Raw genomic sequence first — 25,240 nt, forward strand, 5'->3', positions numbered from 1 at the left:
GAGAGAGAGCCAGGTACACAGGCCAAAAGCACTTACAATAATAGCTACCACTTATGGTGTCCTTCCTCGTGCCAGAAACTATTCTGAGTGGTTTAGACATATTAGTTTACCTCATCTTCCCTGCAACCCTGCAAGATAGGGATGACTATGCTCCTCCTTTTCCTGATGAGAAACGGAAGCAGAGGCAAGACTGGGGTCTCTGCAGCGAAGGCTGCTGTGCACAGGGGTCTCTGGGGTTCACGGCCGGGCCGGGCAGGGGAGGCTCTCTGCCGGGACTGGCTCAGCAGCACTGAGCAGCATGTTTGGCACATGTTTGTAGGCCAGGATGATACTATTTTGATGACCAAAGATCGCTTTGCAATATAGTTTGAAATCAGGAAGTGTGACACTTCCAGCTTTGTTCTTTCTCAGGATTGCTCTGGATATTCAGGATCTTTTGTGGTTCCGTGCAAATTTTAGGACTTTTTTTTTTCTTTCTGTTCCTATAAAAAAAAAAAATGTCGTTGGAATCTTGATAGGGATTGCACAGAATCCAAGGTGACTTTGGGTAGTATAGACACAGTTACGATACTAAGTCTTCTGATCCATGAACGCGAGAATACCTTTCCACTTCTTTGTATTTTCTTCGATTTCTTGTATCAAAGTCTTGTAATTTTCATATACAGATCTTTCACCTTCTTGGTTAAATTTCTTCTGAAGTATCTTATTGCTTTTGATGCTATTGTAAATGGGATTGGGTTGTTTTTTTTTTTTAGTGTTTTTATTTATATTTTTGAGAGAGAGAGAGAGACGGAGCATGAGCAGGGGAGGGGCGGAGAGAGAGGGAGACACAGAATCCAAAGCAGGCCCCAGGCTCTGAGCTGTCAGCACAGAGCCCGACACGGGGCTCGAGCCCACGAACCGTGGGATCATGACCTGAGCCAAAGTCAGACGCTTAACCGACTGAGCCCCCCCAGGCGCCCCTAAATGGGATTGTCTTTCTTTCTTTCCTTTTCAGGTAATTCATTGTGAGGGTACAGAAACACAACTGATTTTCGTCTGTTGGTTTTGTGTCCTACAACCTTGCTAAATTTGTTGATTAGTCCTAAGCTTTTTGGTGGAGCCTTTAAGGACGTGTTTATATACACAATCCTGTCATCTGCAGAGGAAACTTCATTTCTTCCTTTCCAGTTTGGATACATTTCATTTCTTTTTCTTGCCAGATTGCTCTGGTGAAGACTTGTAGGACTATATTAAATGTAAGTAGCAAGAGCGGGCACCTTTGTCTTGTTGCTGACCTCAGAGGAAGAGCCTGCAACCTTCCACAGCTGAGTATGACCCTCTCTGAGGTCAGGAGGTAGGGATGCTGTGGCCGGCTGGACTCTGTGGTCGGGTGGGGCTGCTGGCTGTGGCCCCTGGTCGAGAGGAACCACTACAAGGGCTCTGCAGTCCCTCTGGTTGGATGAGATCTCAGGCTGCGTTTCCTGACAGGGTGGTGCCACTGAGTGTTCTCCACACTTGGGCCCAGCTACAGGCTGGGGGTGGGGGCTGGGGGCTCCATAATTAGCCCCGCTGGGATCTCAGGCTATCTCCTGGGGCCACACGGTGCCGCTGGCTGGATTCCGTGTTCAGGCCGGGCTGCAGCAGGCTGCCAGGGTCTCCGGCCAGGCTCCTGGTCAGCAGGACCGAAGGCTATACTCAGCAGTTGGCGAGGGCTGCAAATTTGCTTCCCGGCCGGAGCAGGCCATAGAGTGTGCATCATTGGCCAGGGAGCTGGCAACTGAGCTCCCTAGCCGTTTGGAATCACTGGCTCTGCAGAGGGACAGAAATGCTGGCTGAGATCTCTGCTTGGGTCTGCTGCAAGCAGGAATGCAGTCTGAGAGCGGGTACTGGCTGCTATAAGCCCCGCTCCCTTCTCCATCTCTATCTGATCCCCAGTACTCAAGCCGTACAGATTCCTCCCAAAGATCCCCGTGAAACAAGACCTAGCGAGCCCCTCTGGAAGCAGCCCACAAGGCCCAGCTGGATGCCCAGCTTAGGTTCGCTTTCTCCCCCTGGAGAAACCATAGACCCCGGGTATCCCTCTTGTTGCAACACTGTGCTGGCCTTGGGCGGGGGGTGGGGGGCAGGGTACCATCAGAGTGTATGTTTTTTCTCCTTTTCTGAGGTCCGGGGGTGCTTCAATCTTACCCCCAAGTTCTCAGATTTCCACAGTGCTGTCCTGTCTATGGATAGCGGCTAGTTGGTCTTTCCGTAAAGGGGACTGAAGTTTAGAACAACCTACGCCACCATCTTGATAACATCACTTTCCCCTCTTAGTCCCTCGAGGAACTCAGGAAATCAGGGGGCCCTGATTGGATGGCAATCAGATTTCCACTGTCTGGAGGAGTGAAGGTTTGTAAGTGATACAGACCGTGTTATAAAAAACAAAGCCAGTCACGCGTCTCTCGATTTCCACTCAGGTCATGATCTCGTTGTTCGTGAGTCAGAGCCCCACGTTAGGCTCTGTGCTGGGCAGCCTCAGAACCGGCCTGTGGTACTTCCCAGAGGTGGAGACCAGCCCGCATCCTTGCCCTACAGCCTTGCCCAGTTGCTGAAAATCTGCACAATCCAGATCTCCTCTCCCGTGTCACACTGACAATCCTCCTCTTATCTGAGCAGAAAACGAGAACTTTCTTATCTGAAGAGGCTAACACGTGGTCTCTGGATGGGGGGAGGCAACAAGGCGCCCTCTGAGAGCAGGGGGATCGTATTGAACACAGGAAGAGAGTTAAGTGAAGTTTTACCTATTTAAGGGTAAGATCTGGCCTTCTTTCCCATCTCTGCTTTGAAGACACTGACAGGCAGATTTGTACATTTTGAGCAGGATTTTGGAGGACAGTTTCCAGGGAAATCTGACCAATCCCAGAGGAAAAAAACCCTGAAGATACAGACACTGTATTTGCTTCTGTTTCAACTGCTGTAACAGACTACCATTGACTGGGTGGCTTACACAATAAGCATTTTTTTTTTTTCTCCCAGTTCTGGATCCTGGCAAGTCCAAGATCAAGGCACCAGCAGATTCAGTGTCTGGTGAGGCCCTGCCTCCTGGTTTATTCATAGGCTCTTCTCACTGTCTTTACAGGGCAGAGAGGGTGAGAGAGCTCTCTGGGGTCTTTTCTTTTTTTCTTCAACTTTTTTTGTTTTAATTTTATTTTTGGGACAGAGAGAGACAGAGCATGAACGGGGGAGGGGCAGAGAGAGAGGGAGACACAGAATCGGAAACAGGCTCCAGGCTCTGAGCCATCAGCCCAGAGCCTGACGCGGGGCTCGAACTCACGGACCGCGAGATCGTGACCTGGCTGAAGTCGGACGCTTAACCGACTGCGCCACCCAGGCGCCCCTGGGGTCTTTTCTTATACAGACACGAATCCCATTCATGAGGGCTCTAAGCACCGCCCAAAGGCCCCACCTCCTGACGCCATCCCACTGGGGGTTGGGATTTCAGCATATGAATTCGAGAGGAACGCACACTTTCAGGTCGTAAAGATTGCAGAGGATTCTTCCAGGGGAGATTTGACCAGTCCAAGAGGAAAAAAAGACCTGAAGACACAGGCACTGTGTGTTCTTTGATAAATGAAGCCAGTTGGTCATGGCCCACTCACAATATAAGCAAATAACCAAGAACTACTAACTAGATGAGGAAAGCTTCTAACATACCAGAAAAAGAAGGAGGAGGAGGAGGAGGAAGAGAGGGATGGGTGGCAACAAAATAATAATAATAATAACAGCAACTAAAAAGAAGTAGATTATGCAGGAGACAACGTCATCGGAAAAATCATCAAAATGAGAGAAGCGATTAATACCATGAAACTAGAACAGGATTATTTTTAAAAAGAAAGAAAAAAGGGACACCTGGGTGGCGCAGTCCACTGAGCATCTGACTTCAGCCCAGGTCATGATCTCACGGTTCATGAGTTCAAGCCCCGCCCCAGGCTCCATACTCTCTCTCTCTCTCCCTCTCTCTCTGCCCCTTGCTCACTCGAGTTCTCTCCCTCTCAAAAAGTAATTAATTAATTATTTTACAAAAGGAAAAAGGGGCGCCTAGGTGTCTTAGTCGGTTAAGCATCCAACTTCAGCTTAGGTCATGATCTCGAAGTTCATGAGTTTGAGCCCCGGGTCGGGCTGTGTGCTGACAGCTCAGAGCCTGAAGACTGCTTCAGATTCTGTGTCTCCCTCCCTCTCTGCCCCTTCCCCACTGTGCTCTTTCTCTCTCACTCTCTCTCTCTCTCTTAAAAAATAAACATTAAAAAATAAATATTTTTTAAACAATAAAAATAAACAATAAAAAATAAACATTAAAAAAATAAATAAAAAGAAAAAAGAATAAGAAAAAAATTTTAGTGAATAAAAGTACAAAGATAAAATTTCTAGAAATTAGATTAAATGAGATAAAAGCAGTAGAGAAAATATAAGAAAATGCGAAAATTAGGGCGTCTGGGTGGTTCAGTCAGCTAAGCTTCTGACTTCAGCTCAGGTCATGATCTCACAGTTGGTGAGTTCGAGTCCCACATCAGGTGAGCTTAAGCCCTGCTTCGGGTGAGCCCCACTTCTCTCTCAATCTCTCTCTCTCTCTCTCTGCCCTCCCTTATTTGCACCCTGTCTCTCTCAATTAAAAAAAAAAAAAAAGAAAATGAGAAAATTAGGGAATCCCACATTTGCAAAATAAGAATTCTAGGAAAGGAAGGAAGGAAGGAAGAAAAGAGTTACATAAATAGGAAGCAAGAAACACAAAAGGCAGGAAATCATCAAAGAAATAAGTCAAGGAAAAAAATGTTCTAGAATTGAAGGACATGCATTTCCAAACTGATGGGGTCCATTGAGTGCTGAGTAGAATTGATTAAAATAATCCTACAAAAAATTTAGGCACATCATGATGAAATTTCAACACCCCGTAGTAGAGAGAAAATCGTAAAAGCTTTCAGAGAGAAAGAACAGTTTATAATACCGAGACAAGGGGCGCCTGGGTGGCGCAGTCGGTTGAGCGTCCGACTTCAGCCAGGTCACGATCTCGCGGTCCGTGAGTTCGAGCCCCGCATCGGGCTCTGGGCTGATGGCTCAGAGCCTGGAGCCTGTTTCCGATTCTGTGTCTCCCTCTCTCTCTGCCCCTCCCCCGTTCATGCTCTGTCTCTCTCTGTCCCAAAAATAAATAAACGTTGAAAAAAAAATTAAAAAAAAAAAATAATACCGAGACGAGTCTCGGAACGGTCTCGGATTTCTCCACGGTGACACTCGATGTTGAAAGGGAAATCATTTCCAATATGGAACGAGCAACCAAACTATTAACCGAGTGTGAGGTTAGCACATGGAGGCCAGATGTTTTCCAGAGCCCATCAGGAGGTGCTCTGCCAAAAGTAAAGGGGCAAATCAAGAAAGGTCTAGGATCCAGGAAGCAGGGCATTTATCACAGGAGAAAATCAAAGAGAATCCCCAGAATGATGTCAACAGAGACCCAGGATGGCAGCGGGTCTGGAGGCACCCAGTTCAGTCTGGAGGAAGTCCAACTCCAGGCAGATAAAACTGATACTGAACCTGATGGTTCTGATCTTATTCAGAGGAGATAACAGACAGCTAAATTCTCATTTTTCATATCAGGAATTCAATGGGGAATACGTAAAAATAAAAAAATAAAAAAAAGGAAATAACAATAGTACGTAAGCATATTATTTGGAGATATGGAGTGAAATCCAAAGAAACAACTAAAAGATATGAGGGGCACCTGGGTGGCTCGGTCGGTTAAGCGTCCGACTCTTGGTTTCGGCTCAGGTCATGATCTCACGGTTCATGGGTTCGAGCCCCGCATCGGGCTCTGTGCAGTCAGTGTGGAGCCTGCTTGGGATTCTCTCTTTCTCTCCCTCTCTCTCTGGACTTCCCCTGCTTGTACTCTCTCTCTCTCTCTCTCTCTCTCTCTCTCTCTGTCTCAAAATAAATAAAAGATTTAAAAGATAAGAAAGTGGTTCTCTTTGGAACACAAGAAATGGAGAAAGGGAGATGTGTGGGCTATATGTTATTATAGCCCCTTATTCAAAGCTGAGTCCTAAAACTACGTTTGGCTTTGATGAAAATCCAAACTAAGTATAAAAAATTAAACTAATACACATAGAAAGAAACAATGGATTAAGAATCAGGCCTGGGAGTGAAGATAACTTCAGCTTAACTCTTCAGCTTCTACAGCAATCCCAGAACATAAGACCCCTTGTAACACTGCCTGCCCCAGCTTCCTATCTCAGAGGTTCAAATAAATACGATACGCATCTCTGTTTATATTTGCCATGGTCCAAGAGGCGAGGAGCTATTTCTAAGCCTGTACGCGGACGGGTATGTAATCCCAGCATCTCCCCATGATAGTTATGTGAATGGCACTGAGTAAATCACTTCACTACTGTGATCCTCAGGTTCCCTATCCATAAAATAAAACTGATAACCGTAACTACCTCTCAGGTAGGTCTAAAGGGACGATGAGATCATAGATGCATCTAACGTACAGTAGATCTGGTTTCCTCTCCTGTATCTACTTCCTTACCCAAGCCTTCCTTCTACTCGACTTTGATTAGGTGTGCCAAGAGACGAACACAGAAAACATCCAAAGGTATTTTAATCAAGCTCAGGAATCTGCTGAGGTCAGACTCGGGGCAGGGTTGTCTTCATTTCTGTGCCCTCGGGCTCAGAGCACTAATTCACGTCTGTAACGACTTTGGCTGAAACTTGGGCTTCACGCAGCACAGTTTACCACTCATGCAGAAAACGTAAATCTTTTCATTCTTGATGCATTTCTCACGGCAGGAGCCACGAAGATTCCAGCATTTTTCAGTGCTGCCTGATACAAAGGGCGGAAAGGGAGAGAAGCCGACATCAGTCCTGAGGGGCGCTAGGTCCTGGCTTGAGAAGGCTAATTAATAGCCACGCAGAAGACCCTAGAACATGGAGTCACCTCCCACGATGTATAGGGCGGTGGTAAAGTCTCACATCCTTTCTGGACACTCATGCCACTCACTGCTCTTCCTGAATGTTCCGTCTCATGGGTACAGCGGGTCATAATAATTAAGGGTCATTGGGGTCCGGTCATAACACTTAGGAACACGGACTGTCAGAACCCATCCACCTGGTTTTGAAATCTGTCTATACCGCAGCCAACTAGAAGAACTCAAGCAGGTTACTTCCTTTCTCGGAGCACCGATTTCCCCTTTTCTAAAAAGAAGATACAGAACCTGCCTCAGACAGTTGTGGTGGGGATCAAATGAAGAGCGTATAAAAGCCATCAGCATGAAAAAAACTTCAGATATGACACGATGGTATCTCGGAAAGAATTGTACATTAAAAAAAAATTTTTTTTTAATGTTTATTTCTGAGACAGAGCATGAGCGGGGGAGGGGCAGAGAGAGAGGGAGACACAGAATCCGAGGCAGGCTCCAGGCTCTGAGCTGGCAGCACAGAGCCCGACATGGGGCTCGAACTCACGGACCATGAGATCATGACCTGAGCCGAAGTCGGACGCTCAACCGACTGAGCCACCCAGGCGCCCCAAGAATTGTACATTTAAAAAAATCGCTTTAGGGGCGCCTGGGTGGCGCAGTCGGTTAAGCGTCCAACTTCAGCCAGGTCACGATCTCGCGGTCCGGGAGTTCGAGCCCCGCGTCAGGCTCTGGGCTGATGGCTCGGAGCCTGGAGCCTGTTTCCGATTCTGTGTCTCCCTCTCTCTCTGCCCCTCCCCCGTTCATGCTCTGTCTCTCTCTGTCCTAAAAATAAATAAACGTTGGAAAAAAAAAAAAATTAAAAAAAATCGCTTTATTAGTAAAGACTAAACTAGAAGGAATACATGTCAGGTGAATTAGCAGATAATGGCATAAGAGAAATACAGAGTGAAAAAGAGGCTGTGTTTAAAAAGAAAGGAAGATATGGGTGGCTCAGTCAGTTAAGCGTTCGACTTCAGCTCGGGTCATGATCCCTCCTTTGGTTCGTGAGTTCGAGCCCCACTCTCTGCCTCTGTCTCTCTCTCTCCAAAATAAACCAAATTTATCGACACAGGACTAGTAATGAACATGATTAAACAGAAAGTTAGAGACTCCGAGGGTGACCGGGGTAGAAGCTTCTGTCAGATCACAAAGAGGGGACCGCCCTAGCACCTTGGGCTGGGCAAGTTTGACATGGGCTCTTCTCTACTTAAAACCTTTCCAAGGCTCCAGTACAGGGCCTGGCACAGACGGGCGATGGGAGTTAGGAGATTCTGTCTCTCTTCGGGCAGCTGTAAGTGGGGCAAAAGCCAAGTGATTCCAGGGACTCGTGTGAGAAGAGATCACTATTGCCTTGCCTCCTTCCTGCTTTCCCACTCCTCCTCCCACACCTGACCTCCTGCCCTTGGCCCCTGGAGCTGACCGAGGAGTGGAGGTCAGGGGGAGCCGGCAGAAAAAACGGCAGGTGACATTCGGCGCCTAAGAACTGGCACCTGCCCCGGGAAAAGGAGACTGGCTGAGCGCCAGCCCTCCTCTTACGTGGGTTTAGAAAATAAAGAAGCTACATTCGGGGGCGCCTGGGCGGCTCAGTTGGTTAAGTGTCCGACTTCGGCTCAGGTCATGACCTCGCGGCTTGTGGGTTCGAGCGCCGTGTCGGGCTGTGTGCTGACAGCTCGGAGCCTGGAGCCCGCTTCGGGTTCTGTGTCTCCCTCTCTCTCTGCTCCTCCCCTGCTCGTGCCCCATCTCTCTGTCTCTCTCTCTCAGCAATAAACATTAAAACAATCAAAAATAAATAAAAAAGCTACATCGGTTGCATAAAATTTCTTTGTGTTCCATGTGGATCTCTCGAACCTGATTTATTCTAAACGGAAGAACGAGACATTGCAACTCGGAGGGGCCAGGTAGTTCCCCGGGGACGTCACAGAGCTGGTAAGTGGTGGGGCAGGGTCTCTCCCAGGATCTGGGGGCTCCTCTGTCTTCCCCGGATGAGCGGTGTTCCGCTCTGCCGCCCACCAGCCCGTCCTCCCAGGCGCTGGGGGTCCCCAGCTGAGACCCACCCCCGACCCTCCCCCGAAGAGGTCTGGGTTACCTGGAATGACCCAGGACAAGAGCAGCAGCACAGCCAAAGTTAGCAAAAAGCGCTTCATGACTTCAGGTGGCTCAAGGGCTGGTGTCTGGCCTGAGGAGGTGACAAGCAAAGGAGGACAGGTCTGGACTCTCTGCCCCCTCTCATCACATGGAGCACACGTCACTTACACGTGCCTCAGCGTCCCACAGTTACACGCAGCCCTGGAACAGCCTGTCTCCCTCGGACTTCTCGGTCACTGCCCTGACTACGGCCCGCCCACAGCCGGACCAGCACCCCTGAGCTGACACGCCTGCCTGTATCCACTTTCACCTGTTAGGGTCCGGCGGGAAGAAGTCACACGACAGCCAGAGAGGTTTGTTTTTTTCTGTATGTCAGCACTTTTTATGACTCACCTTGATAACCCTCCAAGACCCCATGTCATACACAGAAAACAAGGCACCGTCTTTTCTATGTGCTACAAAGTAATGAAAGTTAAGTAAGCGCCTTTTTTCTTCTCTTTAATGCTTTTAAGTGTTTATTTTTGAGAGAGAGAGAGAGAGAGAGAGAGAGACAGGGCACAAGTGGGAGAGGGAGACACAGAATCCGAAGCAGGTTCCAGGCTCTGAGCTGTCAGCACAGAGCCCGACGCGGGGCTCGAACCCACGAACGGAGAGATCATGACCTGAGCCGAAGTCGGACGCTTAACCAGCTGAGCCACCCAGGTGCCCCTCTTTTTTATAGTTGTTTAAAGACTTCATTTTTGTAGAGCAGTTTTGCAATAAAATTAAGAGAATACAGAAGTTTCCCATATGCCCCTGCTCACACTCAGAAATAGCCTCCCCCGTTCTCAACATCCTCTACCAAAGGGGGACATTGTTTACAACCAATGAGCCTCCATTGACACATCATAATCAGTCAAAGTCCATAGTTTGCATTAGGGTTCACTCTTGGTATCCTACATTCTACGGGTTTGGACAAACGTATGACACATCCATCATGGTGATATCGTACAGGTTATTTTCACCGCCTTAAAAAAAAAATTCTCCGTGTTCTGCCTATTCATCTTTCTCCTCCTCCCTCCATCCTGTCAATCACTGATTTCTTTCTTATTGTCTCCAAAGTTTAGCTTATGTCATACAGTCAGAATCATACGGTATGATTCTAAGCCTTCTCAGACCGGCTTCTCTCCCCCAGCAATATGCAGGTAAGATTTCTCCCTGTCTTTTCAAACTCATTTCCTTTTAGCCCGGAATAATATTCCATTGTCTGGATGCACCGCAGTTAAGTTATCCATTTGCCTACTGAAGGATATCTTGGTGGCTCCCGAGTTGTGGCAATGGTGAATAAAGCTACCTTGAATGTCATGTGCGGGTGTTTGTGTGGACGTAAATTTTCAGCTCCTCTGGGTCAATACCAAAGAGTGTGTTTGCTGGGTCTTATGGAAAGAGTGTATTTAGTTTTGTAGGAAACCACCCAAGGGTCTTCCAAAGTGGCTGTACCATTTTGCATTCCCACCAGCAACGTATAAGAATTTCCGTTGCTCCACGGCCTGGCCAGCACTTGGTGATATCAGTGGTCCAGATGTGGGGCACTCTACTAGGCGTGCAGTGGCATCCCACCGTTGTTTTAACTTGCGTTTCCTCAGTGACGTATGATGCGGAACATTTTCTTTTCATGCGATTATTTGCCATCTGTCCGTCTCCTCTGGTCAGGTGTCCGTTAAGATCTTTGGCCTATTTTTTAATCAAGTTGTTTGCTTTCTCATTATTGAGTTTTCCATATTTTGTGACGTGAACTCCTAACACAGGCCTCTCTAGGTTCTCTTAGAGGCACGGCACCGGCTAGTGCCCTTACTCATAGGTCAGAGTCCCTGATCTGCAAAACATCTCCTCTGAGCTCTGGAAACTAGGAAATTCCTTTCCCTCAATGTCTAGGTCCCAACCCTGTGGGGTTTTCCCAGCTAATACTCCCAACCTCCTTCTTTTTAAATAAAGTTTGTTTACTTATTTATTTTGAGAGAGAACATATGTGAGCCTGGAGGGGCAGAGAGAGGTGGGAAGAGAGAGAACGAAGAGCAGGCTCCACACTGCCAGCGCAGAGCCCGACGTGGGGCTCGAACCCACGAACCGTGAGATCAGGACCTGAGCCCAAATCCAGAGTCAGACGCTTAACCAACGGAGCCACCCAAGCGCCCCATCCAACCTCCTTCTTTTATTCCCTCAGCCTTTGGGGCTGAAGCTGCATGCAGCAATTGCTATATTTGCGTCGCTGCAACATCCCCTTTCCCTTTGTCAATTCACAAATACCTGTTTAACCAATTCTTTCTATCCATCCCCTTCGTGGAAATATCTGGCATAGCTTGTTTTCCTGAATGAACCTTGACTGTCACAAGTAATAATGGGATTAGAATTACAGTAATGTTTATCACAGCGGTGTCTACAATGCAGACAATCAGAAACAACCAAAGGGTCCACACAGAGAGAGGCCTGGGTAAGTAAACCGCGATGCAGCCATCTGGTACCAGACGGGCCAAAAGAGGAGTTCGTGACATTTCCTGAGGAAAGCGAATTCCAACGCATAGTCCCTGAGGTTAGTTACCACTGTTCATACGAAGTGCTTTGTTAGGGAGATGGAACAAGTCGGTGACTAAGTCACACTCAAACCCTCCTGACGGGACACCCTGGACCAAAGAGGATTTCCTGCCAAGGCAAAAAAAAAAAAAAAAAAAAAGAAGTCCCCAGAAGCAGGAGCTGGCAGAGGTCATGCGAAGTCAGCCAGAGAGTTCATCACTCACTTTTGGGAACAGTCTGGTATATGCATCCGTCAGCGTGCCTCCAAAGGACCCACAAAGGGGCCCCACAAATAAGCCAGCACTGGATGCCCACCACTATTGAGAAGGAATTTCTCATCTGTCCTTGGGGAACTGGGAGGTCCTCGGGCAATGTCACAGTTGAGAATGGAGCGAACAGCAACTGACCAGCCTCCACTCCTCACTGCCCTGGAGGCAAGGCCCATGCAAGTCCCTTCTGGTCCAGACAGAAGACACCCTCCGACCCCAGCCTTCTCACGCGGCTCGGCAACAGCCTCAGCAGCCCCCAGCCGTTCTGAAAGCAAGTCTCTTCAGCCTGAAGCTGCCAGGGTTGTCCAAGGGAACCATCTACCTAGCTTCGCAACAGATATCTGGTCCTGTCTTTTCCCTTTTGCCTAGAACAAGCGGTACGGGTGGTCGACGGAATCCTGCGCGGGAAGAGGGGCCTTGTTTTGAGGAGTTCTGGAACTCCCGGGTTGGAGGTAAAGACCAGGCTGCCTGCCCATGACTCTCTTGGTTTCCTTGTCATCTCAAGGTGCCACATGGGCTGCCAGGCCACAGTGCCCATGTGACCCCTGGCAGACACGGCCTTTGACAACATCAGCACCCCCAACAAGGTTGTGGAGACCCAGGTAAACGTTTTAAGGAAGGCACCCCAGCCTGGGTATCTTTCTGGGAAAGCTACAAATTGGCCTTCATTACCGCTACCAACACCAGCCCACAATCTCTTCTCACAGTTGGCTTCATAGACTCTTGATGGCGGCCAGACCACGATGACATTCAGCTTTAGAGGTTTCTGTGTTGTCCAGAGGGCACCGGGGTCCCACTTCTGGCATTACTCAACATTAACATCTAGTGTATGTGACTTCAATATTTATTCAAGATTTTAAAGATGCAGCAGAGGGCGCCTGGGTGGCTCAGTCGGTTGAGTGACCGACTTCGGCTCAGGTCATGATCTCGCGGTCCGTGAGTTCGAGCCCCGCGTCGGGCTCTGTGCTGACAGCTTGGAGCCTGGAGCCTGCTTTGGATTCTGTGTCTCCCTCTCTCTCTGCCCCTTCCTTGCTCACACACACTCTCTCTCTCTCCCAAAAATAAATAAACATTTAAGAAATAAAATTAAAAAAATAAAGATGCAGCAGAAATGTCTTCTTTTCAATAATTTCTTTGGCCGGAGTTGGAGACGGGGGCAGGTGGGCTATGGGACGTGCAATACATTTTTCTTCTTTTTCCCTTCTCCAGAGGTGAATTCAGTGTCCAAAAGAAAGCAAGTGAATACATTAAGAGTTTGCTCGCCTACGTGGCCTGTAGCAGATTTTTTTTTTCTTTAGAAAAGGAGGAGGAACAAGGGCACCGATGTTTCCATTTGGGCAGAGACTGCAATGTTCGTTGTTCACTGTGGCAAACACCTAAAGATACATTGGTACCTGGGTAGGATGATGTATCCGTTTCCCGGGATAGATAAGTCCAGATAAGTCACATTCACAGGTACTTGGGGTTAGGATTTGAACATATTTCAACAAAAAACAACAGATTTTCTTTAAATTCCAACTATGAGTGAAATTGAGTATCTTTTCACACGCTCAAGAGCCTTCTAAATCTTTTTCGTGAATGGTCTATTCGTATTTTTGTCCATGATTTTTCACGACTTCTACACCAGCTCCCTTAGCGACCCCACCAACGTCCTGAACAGATCTTTACTTTCCTAGGTCTTTCTGCAATTGAATAGAGTCCAATTCTTATAATAACGTCCTCGTCCCATAATACTGATCGTAGTTCTGCTTCCCAGATTGAACCTCAACTGACACATGTTTAAAAAGATGAGCCTCCTTGGGGGCGCTTGGGTGGCTCAGTCGGTTGAGTGTCAGACTCTTGATTTCCACTCAGGTCATGATCCCAGGATGGTGAGATCCAGCCCCAGGTAGGGCTCAGCGCTGACCATGAAGCTTGCTTAAGTTTCTCTCTCTCTGCCCCTCTCCCTCCCTCTCTCTCTCTCAAAAATATAGATAGATACATAGATACATAGATATGCAGATACATGGATAGATAGATAACCCTCCTTAACAGAAATGAACACCCCCGTGGTGGATTTCCAGGCTTTAGGCACCGAGTCCCTTCCTCCCCACTGTCTCCTCGTCCTCATCAAGGTTCTCGAAGGAGTTGTTTACACTTACTGACCTCACTCTTTTGCCTGTTTTCAGTCTTCAACCTCCTATGTTGCCCCTTTGTCAATGGTTCTCGGGTCATTTTTGTCTTGTAAACCCTATCTACGCTTTTATACCCTTGAGGTCTACATCAAGTAGCCTCCAGTTAGGAAATGGAAACCACGCGGGATATTCAAGGGAGGGAACTGGTCACACGTTGCTGGAAGGCTGAAAGAACAGGAGGACCCTGAAAACAGACGAGAGTGACTACAGGAACTGAAGGGAGACGATGGGCTTTCCAGATCCGGGAGTTCAGAGCGGGGACACCAACAGCTGGTCCTTGGACCTCGGGGGGAGGGGCTCAGCCCCGGGTCCAGACGACGTGGCCCTGGGGGTTGGGTCCACTGCAGGGTTAGCGCTGGGTTAGCTGAGAGCACCGCCAGGCTGGTGCTGGGGCTTCGTCTCTCCCCACGGTCGTCCGGGTTTCGCTCCAGCTGGGTCGCGTTTCTCATTTTCCACACCAGCGTAAGCCCTGGGGCGGACTTCTCTGCCCGGGACACGGGTGCACCCCTCTGCAGGTGCCACTACCTTCTCTGTGAGGCCTTCCCCGCCCCTCTGGGCTCCACATGAGTGGCGCCCCCTGGCGGGCCCTCGGTGCGGGGGGGGGGGGGGGTGTTTAGAGCCCCTTGGAAGGACCTTGGACCTGATTGCCTGCCCCCCTCCCCGCCCCCACCCCGCTGACCTTGCCAGCCCTTAGTATGTGGCTGCACACCCTGAGCTCGGGCAGTGCGGGGGCCGGACCCGTGGGTGGCTGAGGGCACGTGCGGGTGGCATCCTTCCGGTTGAACAGAAGGACCGACCGCCAGAGAGGCCGGAGCCCTGCCCCATTAGCTTTGCTGTCGCATCGGACCCGCAGCCTCACCTTGGGCCACTTCCAGCCATGAAGCTCCTCTCGCTGACTCTGGCCGCCCTGCTGCTCCTGTCCCAGCTCACTCCAGGTAACCTGGGCCTCTTGGGGAGGGGCAGGGTGTGGAGACTGAGGCCGGCTCACGGCGTCCCCAGGCTCCTGGCCTCAGGAGCTTCCCTTTGGAACCACGTGGAGGAGGCGCCCTGGCCGGCAGCAGGTGCCAGATCTTAGGTACCAACCAGACATCCAGAGTTTCTTGCTCAGCCACCCATCCATCCCTGCTCTCTCTTCCCGGGAGCAGGTGCGGGTGGCCTGGCATGTGAGAAAGAATGGAAAGGGGGGGGGGGGGGCAAGAATACAGAGAAAGACAGATACCATATGATTTCACTCTTATGTGGATCCTGAGAAACTTAACAGAAACCCATGGGGGAGGGGAAGGAAAACAAACAAAAAAAAAAAAAAAAAAAAGAGGTTAGAGAGGGAGAGAACCAAAGCATAGGAGTCTGTTAAAAACTGAGAACAAACTGAGGGTTGATGGGGGGTGGGAGGGAGGGGAGGGTGGGGGGTGGGTATTGAGGAGGGCACCTTTCTGGATGAGCACTGGGTGTTGTATGGAAACCAATTTGACAATAAATTTCATATATAGGGGAAAAAAAAAAAGGAAAGGGTGGGCAAGAGAAGGAGGAGAAGGCAACCTTTTACAAAACAGTCCCCAGAACGATCTAGGCTTTGTAAAGATCACAACCACTTAACCGGAGAGGAAAACGCACACACACTGTTGCTGCCCCCGTGACGGACGCTAGGGCCACAGAGATTAATGACGTGGCCCTAGGGGAGACAAGAGACAAGAGAATTCACACCCCGAAGTGACATGAGACAGAGGGGCTCTAAGGGTCTGAGGTGCACATGGGAGGGGCCAGCCCAGTCTGAGGGCCAGGAGAGTCCTCCTGAAGGGGTACCCTGTGTCCCGAAACGTATGCGGAGATTAGAAGGGAAAGGCGAGGAGAAGGATGCAGAAAGGGCGTCTCGGGCAGAAATCAGCTTATGCGGAAGGCCCAGCCGTGGGAGGGAGCGTGGCGCCTTCAGGGAACTGGCACGCGGTTGAGTGGGTTAGGGGCCCGGCCGGGGGGGAAGCGGAGGCAGCGTTCAAGGTCCAGGTCCGGCCTTGACTGCCAGGTGAGGGAGCCAGGGCGAGGCTAACGGGAGGGGGGGGCCGTGGTCAGACGTGCCCATTCGAGCACCCCCAGCCTGGCTATGGGGCCCCTCCCGCCCAGCTTGCGGAAGCTTCTACCCACACCCGGGCTTTCTCCTAACCTTTCTGCAGAGCCAGAATATGTGAATTTCCTCAGCCAAGCTGACCTCAGCCCTTGTATCTGCCGGTGGCAAATGTCTGTCACACCACGCGGCACAGGGCAGAGAGGAAAGCCTCAGAACCGGGGTGGGGGTGGGGGGGAGAATGCCCCGGGGGGGGGGGGAGAATGCCCCACCGCTTTCTAACCCCCTGACCTCCGGCAAGCGGATGGGTTGCTCAGCATTTCCACCTCCTCCTCCCTCAAACCGCTACAACAATGGCACGCGTGGAACACGCCGAAACGTCGGCGCGCGACACAGGGCACCTTCTTTATTTTCCACAACCCGTCTGAGTTCTCCCGGGAACCCCCATCCCGCCGGCAGAACAGTCACGAAGAGCAGGACCCATCATCAGGGGCTGCGCCGAACGTCAGCGCTTAACAACTCGTTCTCGTCTTTTCGGGCTGAAAGCGGCTTTCCAAGTCAGTGCAGTCTCTTTTGAGCAACTAACTCCTCGGTCTGCCAGCATTTCTTCCTTCTTCTGTCCCGCCCTCCCCCCTCCCCTTCCTCGGACAGCATCCGGGTTTAGGAGAAGGTGGTGGGATAGGTCATGAAGGAATTAATCGGTTTATTCAGTAAACATGGTTGAATGGATTTCATGTCCTGGGCACTGTGATAGGTTGGGGGGGGGGGGGGGAAGCAGTGAGCAAATCAGAACAAAACAAGGTGAACAAAATTTCTGGTCCTCTTGAGCGTACATTCCATTGAGGGAGGCAGAAAAGGTTTAAAGACGTAAGTGAAATAGACGTAAGGGCAGCTGCTAAGTATATGAGCAGCATGGGCTGGGAGGGGATAGCGAGTACCAGGGGGAGGGAGGTTTGCCATCTCAAAGGGGTGCCCACGAAATGGCTCACTGCGATCTGAGGGAGGACAAGGGGCGAGCTACGTGGATTTGTGGGGGAGGACATTCAAGCTGAAGGGAATATCAAGTGCCAAGGCCCTGGGGCAGGACACGAAGAACCAAGGCAACCCTGTGCTAGGCCTTCATTGACTTCGGGGACAAGGTCCCTCATTGAGTGGCCAGGGAGTGTTCTGGCACTTGCAGTGTACTGGATCCCATGGCTGACGGAAGCTCTCGGTCCTGTGGAGAGCTCCGCGACTGAGCCCTTCACCTCAGCTGTCTTCGATCTGGTCCCCAGGTTTAGACCGTTCGCCCCTCGCACACACCACCTTCTGCATCAGGGGCTACTCTTGGCAGGTCCCTCAGGCTCTCAGCCTCGTTTTCGCATCTCCACCAGACAGACACAGGAAACTTGAGGGTCTTCTGGATCTATTTTATGCCACAGCAGAGCAAAGGGAGACACACGAAGTCGATTTAAGCGCCCAGTTTCCCCTGGGGAGAGCACTGCCCTCTACTTCCTACTAGTAACAGAGACTGGGTGGAAGTTTCTTTAGCTGGACCCTCAGCCTTTACCTCTCATGGCTTATGGTCAGGTGGTTTTATCTGACTCCACCAGGTCACCTAATATCTAAAGGAGCTCTTTGAAATTGGAACCCCCTGACCCTTTCTGATACATTTGGGTTTTAGAGATCATTGTCTTGCCATGAACTAAAACAACTCATCTCATTTCAGCGAAACAAGGACTGTTATTCTATCTCTGTTGCATCCCGTTCCCCGAAAGCCCAGAAGCTGCCGGATTCTGCTTTTTGGCAACCAAGGGTGGGGGGGGGGGGTCTCACGATTAAAGGGGAATGAAATATATACCACTTTAACGTGTTCAAAATAGTAAAGTTAGGTTCAGGACATATATATAAAGAAATTCAGGAGACTGGAAATTCAGTGGAAATTCAGGACATACCTATAAAGCCCAAGAACCCAGCAGAAACTAGGTTTGGGCGGGGGCGGGGGGGACATGTCGCCTACACTTCCTCTGTGATACCCACGTTATCTCTCCTCACGGCAGCCAGAGCACCTCCTTTATAACTGTCATTACAACCCTGGGCAATCAAACATCTGGTGGCTAAACCGGAAGTCCTCTGAGGGCAGGCACCTATCTCTCACTTGTTTAGAGTGGCATCTCGAGCGACTCGGCTTCTCAGTCTGTACCTGTGAGTATTTCCCTAGGACAGACATCTAGAAAGGAGATGGCTGGGTAAAAACTGTGCATGGTTTTAAGAGGTTGTTGAGTTTTTTGCTAAGTAGCCTCCAGAGAGGCCAAAAGAGAGTGTACGAGGCCGCCTTTCCCCTCACCCTCACCAGGAGTTGTAACAACCAGAGGCGCCCGGGTGACTCAGTCCGTGAAGCAACCGACTCTTGATTTCGACTCAGGTCACGACCCCAAGTTTGTGAGATGGAGCCCCGCGTCAGGCTCTGTGCTGACAGCACGGAACCTGCTTGGGATTCTCTCTCTCCTTCCCTCTCTCTCTACCTTATCCCCCCTCGCCGCCCCCGCACATGCACGCTGTCTCTCAAAAACACAGATAAATAAAAAATAGTTAAAACAATTCTTTGCCATTTCTGTATACTTCCCTTGCTAAGGATGCATCCCTAGAGAGCCTATTTTTGACACGCCCACTTTGAAAATCCAATGTTTCTTGAGATCCCTTTCTTGTCTTTATAACTTATCTGTTGGGTCATTTGACCTATGGTTTCCCACGGCACAGATTTTGCTGATTGCATACTCAAGGTGAAGTTCAGTGTATTCCTATGACCTCTGTATTTCCTGAAAATTGGTACGTGGCTCCAGAGGTTTGACCAGGCTCAGGTTCTATCATTTTTGGCAAACTTTTGATGCTAATAAGGTTCTTTCATCAGGAGGCACACGATATCTTGGTTGTCTCTCTTTTAGTGACATTCACGGTTAATGCGCAAACTGTAGCTGATGCTCGTGACTTTGAGTTGATGCTCAAAGCCCAGTTACGTTAATTTTTTGGGCATTGCAACATGGTGGCATTCTATTATGTGATCGTCACTAGTTAGCTGGAAATTTATTATGCTGAAATAATAAAGATACTCATCCTCTACTCTTTGGTTACTCAGTGGTACAGCTTATATAAGAAAGAATACATGCTTGGCGGTTTTTCTGGGTTTCTAAAGGTTTAGGGTTTCTAGAGATTAAGGAGAAAGACAGAGTTGAGGTAAAATGTCAATGAAGTTGTGTTTTTGTTTTGTTTCAAGTTTTTATTCGAACTCTCGTTGGTTAGCATACAGGGTAATGTTGGTTTCACGAGTAGAATTTAGTGATTCGTCACTTACGTATAACACCCAGTGCTCATCCCGACAAGTGCCCTCCTTAATGCCCATCACCCATTTAGCCCACCCCCCATCTCCCCTCAGTTTGTTCTCTATAGTTAAGAATCTCTTATGGTTTGCCTCCCTCTTTTTTTTTTCCCTTCCCTATATTCATCTATTTTGTTTCTTAAATTCCACATATGAGCGAAATCATATAGTATTTGTCTTTCTCTGTGAAGAAGTGTTTGATAGACTTCTTGTGCAAAGCAGTTAACATCAGGCCGAGGCTGAGAAATGGATTCAGGGTCCCATTTCCATGGAAAATACAAAATTAAGAGAGATGTGGAATTTCATATCCTGAAACCCCTTCTCTGACACTCTGCCCTTGGCTCTGAAATCAAGGCTACTTTTCTGTGTTGAAAGACTGGCTCCTCAGAAAAGTATGGAATGTTCCAGTCTTGCTGATATGATTTCAAATACGAAGTTTCAGACGGATGTGATTTGAGACTTTGTCCTTTTGTTAGGTGACAAAAAGCAGTTTCACTGGCTCATAACTGGTTATCTGGCGTGACAAGATATTCTAGGCTCATCTTGTACAACTCTTGCCCCAGATCTTGAATTCTCCATTTTTTTTGAGAAGCTCGGACTTTTTTTTTTTTTTTAGTAGGAAAATGGTATTTCAGAACCATGATCTAGTTGCTAAAGGTATTCAATGCTATTAAATGGGTCCTTCATTTCACATCATTTCAGTAGACAGAGCCAAGTGGGAAAAGCAACACACTGAATACATATAAAATACCTCATGAGTTCATATTAATAGTGCCTATTCAAAGGGGTCTTGCTTAGACATGATAGGGCACACTTAATGAGCGGTGTTCCTATCAGGAGAAAACACATCACTAACAGAAGAGTGCACCCAGGACCAGAGTCTTATTGATAATACCCAGGAAAAGCCACCAGAAGCAAATTCATGGGTCCAGAGGTCACACTATATTGTTCAGCTTTGGTCGGTTGCCTACGTGAATGCATTTACACACACACACACACACACACACACACTAGAAAAGTTTCTGGGAAATGTGCATGTGGCTTCCTCACATGGAAGGATGATGTCTAATGCCAACTGATGGTGGACAACAGTTTTCTGGAATTCCTAGGATCATCAAGTGACTATGGAATTATTTTTAGTGACATTGTCAGCGGCGCAGGTGACTTCCCGAATGAGCACGTGGAAGACTCAGGCACTCCATTGAACTTCTCCAGTAGACTGTTGCTCTAGAAATTGCCATAGCATGAAACCTACCCCCAGTGCTGGTGAGCCAAGTTAGCTTGGTTCCAAGTGGTCCAGCTCTCTCTTCATCACCACATGAGAACGGATGTGTTACAGACAAGTGTACTCATCCCCAACCACTGAGGTCAAGAGCGAGAGTTTGACTCCTGATAAAAAGGCAATAAATCGGGGGTGCTTGGGTGGTTCAGTCGGTTAAGCGTCCGACTTCAGCTCAGGTCATGATCTCACGATTCGTGGGTTCGAGCCCCACGTCGGGCTCTGTGTTAACAGCTCGGAGCCTGGAGCCTGCTTCGGATTCTGTGTCTCCCTCTCTCTCTCTCTGCCCCTCCCCTGCTCATGCTCTGTCTGTCTCTCTGTCTCTCTCCCTCTCTCTCTTTCTCAAAAATAAATAAACATTTAAAAAGGCAATAAATTGTTCCAACTTAATCCAGCTGTGCGGCAAGGAAAGGGAAAAGAGCTGGGCAACACATTGTGGCCCTTTACAATTCTCTGGGGGAAGAAACAATAAACCTTAGACCCACGAACAAATTATGAGTCTCTTAGGCTTTCAAGACCTTATGAAGCCTTCCGTCAGTTTAGCAGGTTTTCATTTTAATTTATGTTGAGTCCTTTCTATTTCTTTTTTTTTTTTTTAATTTTTTTTTTCAACGTTTATTTATTTTTGGGACAGAGAGAGACAGAGCATGAACGGGGGAGGAGGGAGACACAGAATCGGAAACAGGCTCCAGGCTCTGAGCCATCAGCCCAGAGCCTGATGCGGGGCTCGAACTCCCGGACCGCGAGATCGTGACCTGGCTGAAGTCGGACGCTTAACCGACTGCGCCACCCAGGCGCCCCAGGGTCCTTTCTATTTCTTATGAGGGTTGAGAAATGATAAGGGCAGCATGATTTTTGGCAAAATTACCATTCCTTAATTAAAGTCCCAGTAAAAAGAGCACTCTGGTCATTAGACAGGCAAATAGGGTTTCTCAAATAGGAAAAGACAAACTACAAGTGTTTTTAGTCACAGGAGATGCTGTTGCCTCCGGGCAAGAAAAACATCTAGTCCTTCACAGAAAAGGCGGAGAATAGTGAGTCCATATTCAAATCCTTGAGATCTAGGGGGCTGTATAAAGAGTCCCTGAGACAGTGGGTCCTTTTCGTGTCCCGCTTTTCCTGTTTTTCCAGGGTTATGAAGCTGGCAGGTGGGACATATACTAAAGCTACCCTCATAATCAGTTAAAACTTCTCCACATGTTGTCTTAGAATAGTTTATAAGTTTTCTTTACTGTGATGGGTCCAATTTTCCCCCAAGCTCCATTTCAGATAGTCTAGAAACACCAGGTACCCGTCTTCGGGTCTCCGTAACACGACAGATTTCTCTCAATAGACTTTTTCAGAACGCGGTTCTTGTGGTGGCAGTTTGTTCAAGGTTCAAAAGAAATTTTAAAAGATAATTAAAGGAGGGGCGCCTGGGTGGCGCAGTCGGTTGAGCGTCCGACTTCAGCCAGGTCACGATCTCACGGTCTGTGAGTTCGAGCCCCGCATCGGGCTCTGGGCTGATGGCTCAGAGCCTGGAGCCTGTTTCCGATTCTGTGTCTCCCTCTCTCTGCCCCTCCCCCGTTCATGCTCTGTCTCTCTCTGTCCCAAAAATAAAAAATAAACGTTGAAAAAAAAAAAAAAAAATTTAAAAAAAAAAAAAAAAAAAAAGATAATTAAAGGAGCACCTGGGTGGCTCACTGGGTTAAGCATCCGACTCTTGCTTTCTGCTCAGATCGTGATCTCGTGAGTTCGAGCCCTGCGTGGGGCTCTGTGCTGATGTGTGGAGGCTGTGTAGGATTCCCTGTCTCCCTTTCTCTCTGCCCCTCCCCTGCTTGCTCTCTCTCTCTCTCTCTCTCTCTCTCTCTCAAAATATATAAATAAAAACCTAAAAACAAACAAACCAAAACTTGTGGTTGGAATAGCAAAGTTGTTCCAGATTTGTGTGCCTCTAAGTTGAGGCTGCTGGTGCCATCACAACAGCCCCCCAAACTGCTGGTGCCCCCCAAACTGTCAGAACACTTCGAGAGCTGTGTTCGTAAGCTTTGCAGTTTGTTGGTTGGTCAAGATTCCGGGCCAGGAAAGGCACCGAAAACAATATGGATGGGTTGTTGCTGGGGCACCGGGGGAGGAGAGAATGGGAGTTACTGTTTAATGAGCGTAAGAGTCGCAGTCTCACAAGATGGAAAGAGTTACGGGGGTGGATGGTGGGGATGGCTGCGCACGGGGTGACTGTAACAGCTTGTACACTTAAAAATGGTTAAGAGGGTAGACTTTATGTGATGTGTACTCGACTACATCAAAGAAAAAAACCTAAGTACAACTGCCTTCTTAATGATAGGACTTGGCAAAAACAAAACAAGAATGAAATTATGAAGAGAGGGATGGAATGTTAGCCAAAAACAAAAACAAAAACAAAAAAACAGCCAATATGGATGAACCTTGAAAACATGATGCTGAGTGAAAGAAGCCAGACACAAAAGGCCACATTGCATATGATTCCATTGGCATGAAATATCCACGGTAGGCAAATCTATAGAGAGGAGGGCAAATTGGTGGTTGCCCGGGACTGAGGAGAGGGGTGCAGAGTTTCTCTTTGAGATGATTAGAAAGTTCTGGAACTAGATGGTGGTCATGTTTGCACAACATTGTGAATGTACTTAATGCCCCTGGAACTGTACACTTTAAAATGCTGGGGATGTGGGGAGGGTGCACCTGACTGGCTCAGTCAGAGGAGCAAGCAAGGACTCTTGATCTCAAGGTCATGGGTTCGAGCCCATGTTGGGTGTGGAGATTATGTAAAGAAATAAACAAACTTTAAAAAAATAAAAATAAATAAAATGCTTAAACTGGCAGGTTTTATATGTTCTTTGTATTTTCGCACCATTTTTAGAAAAGGAAAGAAAAAGAAAAAAGGCTAAGGTCAAAGGCAAGGGAAACTGAGGACCTTCTATCACGTCTGCTTTAATAGCACTTCTCAGGACTAACGCTGTCTCCCAATTCTTCTTTCTTTTTTGTGTCAGGCAGCACCCAAAAATGCTGGAATCTTCACGGCAAATGCCGCCAGAAATGCTCCAGGAAAGAAAGGATCTATGTTTACTGCACAAACAATAAACTGTGCTGTGTGAAGCCCAAGTACCAGCCAAGAGAAAAGCTGTGGTCAAGTTCTTCGAAGCCTGAAGCCATGAAAACGCAGATGAAGCTGCCCTCAGTCTGACCCCTGGAGATTCCTAAATTCTGTCAATAAATATGTGTGGCTGATCTCTGTGTCTGCCTGTTAGTTTGCAGGAGTCCCCTTGCAGGTGGCCCAGGACATCAAAATATTTTCATCATTGGGACGCCTGGGTGGCTCAGTCGGTTGAGCATCCGACTTCGGCTCAGGTCACGATCTTGCGGTCCGTGGGTTTAAACCCCACGTCGGGCTCTGTGCTGACAGCTCAGAGCCTGGAGCCTGCTTCGGATTCTGTGTCTCCCTCTCTCTCTGCCCCTCCCCCACCCACACTGTGTGTGTGTGTGTGTGTGTGTGTGTGTGTGTGTGTGTCTCAAAAATAAACACTAAATGTTTAAAAACGCAATTAAAAGACATTCACAGAAGAAGGAAACTAGGACCCATCATCAAGAATAAAAATAGTTGGGGCACCTGGCTGGCTCAGTCGGTAGGGCGTGTGACTCTTGATCTCAGGGTTGCAAGTTCAGCCACAAGTTGGGCGTAGAGATTAGTTAAAAATAAAACGTTTAGGGGTGCCTGGGTGGCTCAGTCAGTTAAGCATCCAACCTGATTTTTGTTCAGGTCGTGATCTCACAGTTCATAAGATCTACCCCTATGTCAGGCTCTGTGCTGACAGAGTGCAGAGCCTGCTGGGGATTCTCTCTCTCTGCCTCTCACCAGCTTGCTTTCTCTCTCTCTCTCAAAATAAATAAACATTAAAAAAAATTTTTTTTTAATTTTAGAGCACGAGCAGAGAATGGGGCAGAGGGAGAGAGAGAGAGAATCCCAAGCAGCCTCCACGATCAGCACAGAGCCTAACGAGAGGCTCAATCCCACCACCCTGGGGTCATGACCCAAGCCAAAATCAAAAGTCAGTCACTCAACCAAGTGAGCCACCCAGATGTCCGGTCTGGTAAAAATTTTAACAAAACGTTTTCTAGAACTTGATTAAAATTGTGCACATATTAGCAAATGTTTTGCTAGGGGCATAGACACTGATGATAAAACAATCAATAAAGCACAAATTGAGGAAAATGGTTAACCCTAAGAATACCAGAATCGGAAGGGGTAATGCTAATAGTCTACTATTTTATCTGGATGGTAGGTATAGAGATGTTTGTTGTCTTATTATTTTTATAATATCTTTATATATTTTTTAATATTCTTTTGATTTCTGAGTCTCAAATAAGAATCAAGTTTTTTAAAAAGGAAATAAAATCTGTGAACATTAAGTACCTTAAAATTTTTAAGACCAGAGGGGCACCTGGGTGGCTCAGTCAGTTAAGTGTCCGACCTTGGCTCAGGTCA

At 48.2% G+C, this 25,240-nt stretch overlaps 2 protein-coding genes across 2 annotated transcripts; one reads left to right on the forward strand and one right to left on the reverse strand.

The window, feature by feature from the left end:
• Window positions 1-373: 373 nt before the first annotated feature.
• On the reverse strand, window positions 374-9,311 carry LOC147582701 (beta-defensin 122-like). Its single transcript, XM_086699859.1, has 3 exons — window positions 9,058-9,311; window positions 6,700-6,835; window positions 374-476 (listed from the first exon to the last, which is right to left on the reverse strand). Exons 1-3 carry the CDS (start codon window positions 9,113-9,115, stop codon window positions 374-376), a joined length of 297 nt encoding a protein of 98 aa, XP_086555985.1. The 5' UTR covers window positions 9,116-9,311.
• A 5,491-nt stretch (window positions 9,312-14,802) lies between these two features.
• Window positions 14,803-23,985, forward strand: LOC112869547 (beta-defensin 36). Its single transcript, XM_025932690.2, has 2 exons — window positions 14,803-14,984; window positions 23,748-23,985. Exons 1-2 carry the CDS (start codon window positions 14,927-14,929, stop codon window positions 23,939-23,941), a joined length of 252 nt encoding a protein of 83 aa, XP_025788475.1. The 5' UTR covers window positions 14,803-14,926; the 3' UTR covers window positions 23,942-23,985.
• Window positions 23,986-25,240: the final 1,255 nt, after the last annotated feature.

The sequence above is a fragment of the Puma concolor genome, chromosome A3 (genome assembly GCF_028749965.1).
Source record: "Puma concolor isolate L17-30 chromosome A3, mPumCon1.1.hap2, whole genome shotgun sequence".
Lineage (NCBI taxonomy): Eukaryota > Metazoa > Chordata > Mammalia > Carnivora > Felidae > Puma > Puma concolor.

What these genes read in the sequence shown, in the direction of transcription:
- LOC112869547 (XM_025932690.2), top strand. Translation starts at nt 14,927, where the DNA reads ATGAAGCTCCTCTCGCTGACTCTGGCCGCCCTGCTGCTCCTGTCCCAG. An exon ending in CCTGTCCCAGCTCACTCCAG is followed by an intron (nt 14,985 to 23,747) that starts GTAACCTGGGCC and finishes TTTTTGTGTCAG; the next exon opens with GCAGCACCCAAAAATGCTGG.
- LOC147582701 (XM_086699859.1), bottom strand. Translation starts at nt 9,115, where the DNA reads ATGAAGCGCTTTTTGCTAACTTTGGCTGTGCTGCTGCTCTTGTCCTGG. An exon ending in CTTGTCCTGGGTCATTCCAG is followed by an intron (nt 6,836 to 9,057) that starts GTAACCCAGACC and finishes CCTTTGTATCAG; the next exon opens with GCAGCACTGAAAAATGCTGG. An exon ending in CAGCCAAAGTCGTTACAGAC is followed by an intron (nt 477 to 6,699) that starts GTGAATTAGTGC and finishes TTATAGGAACAG; the next exon opens with AAAGAAAAAAAAAAGTCCTA.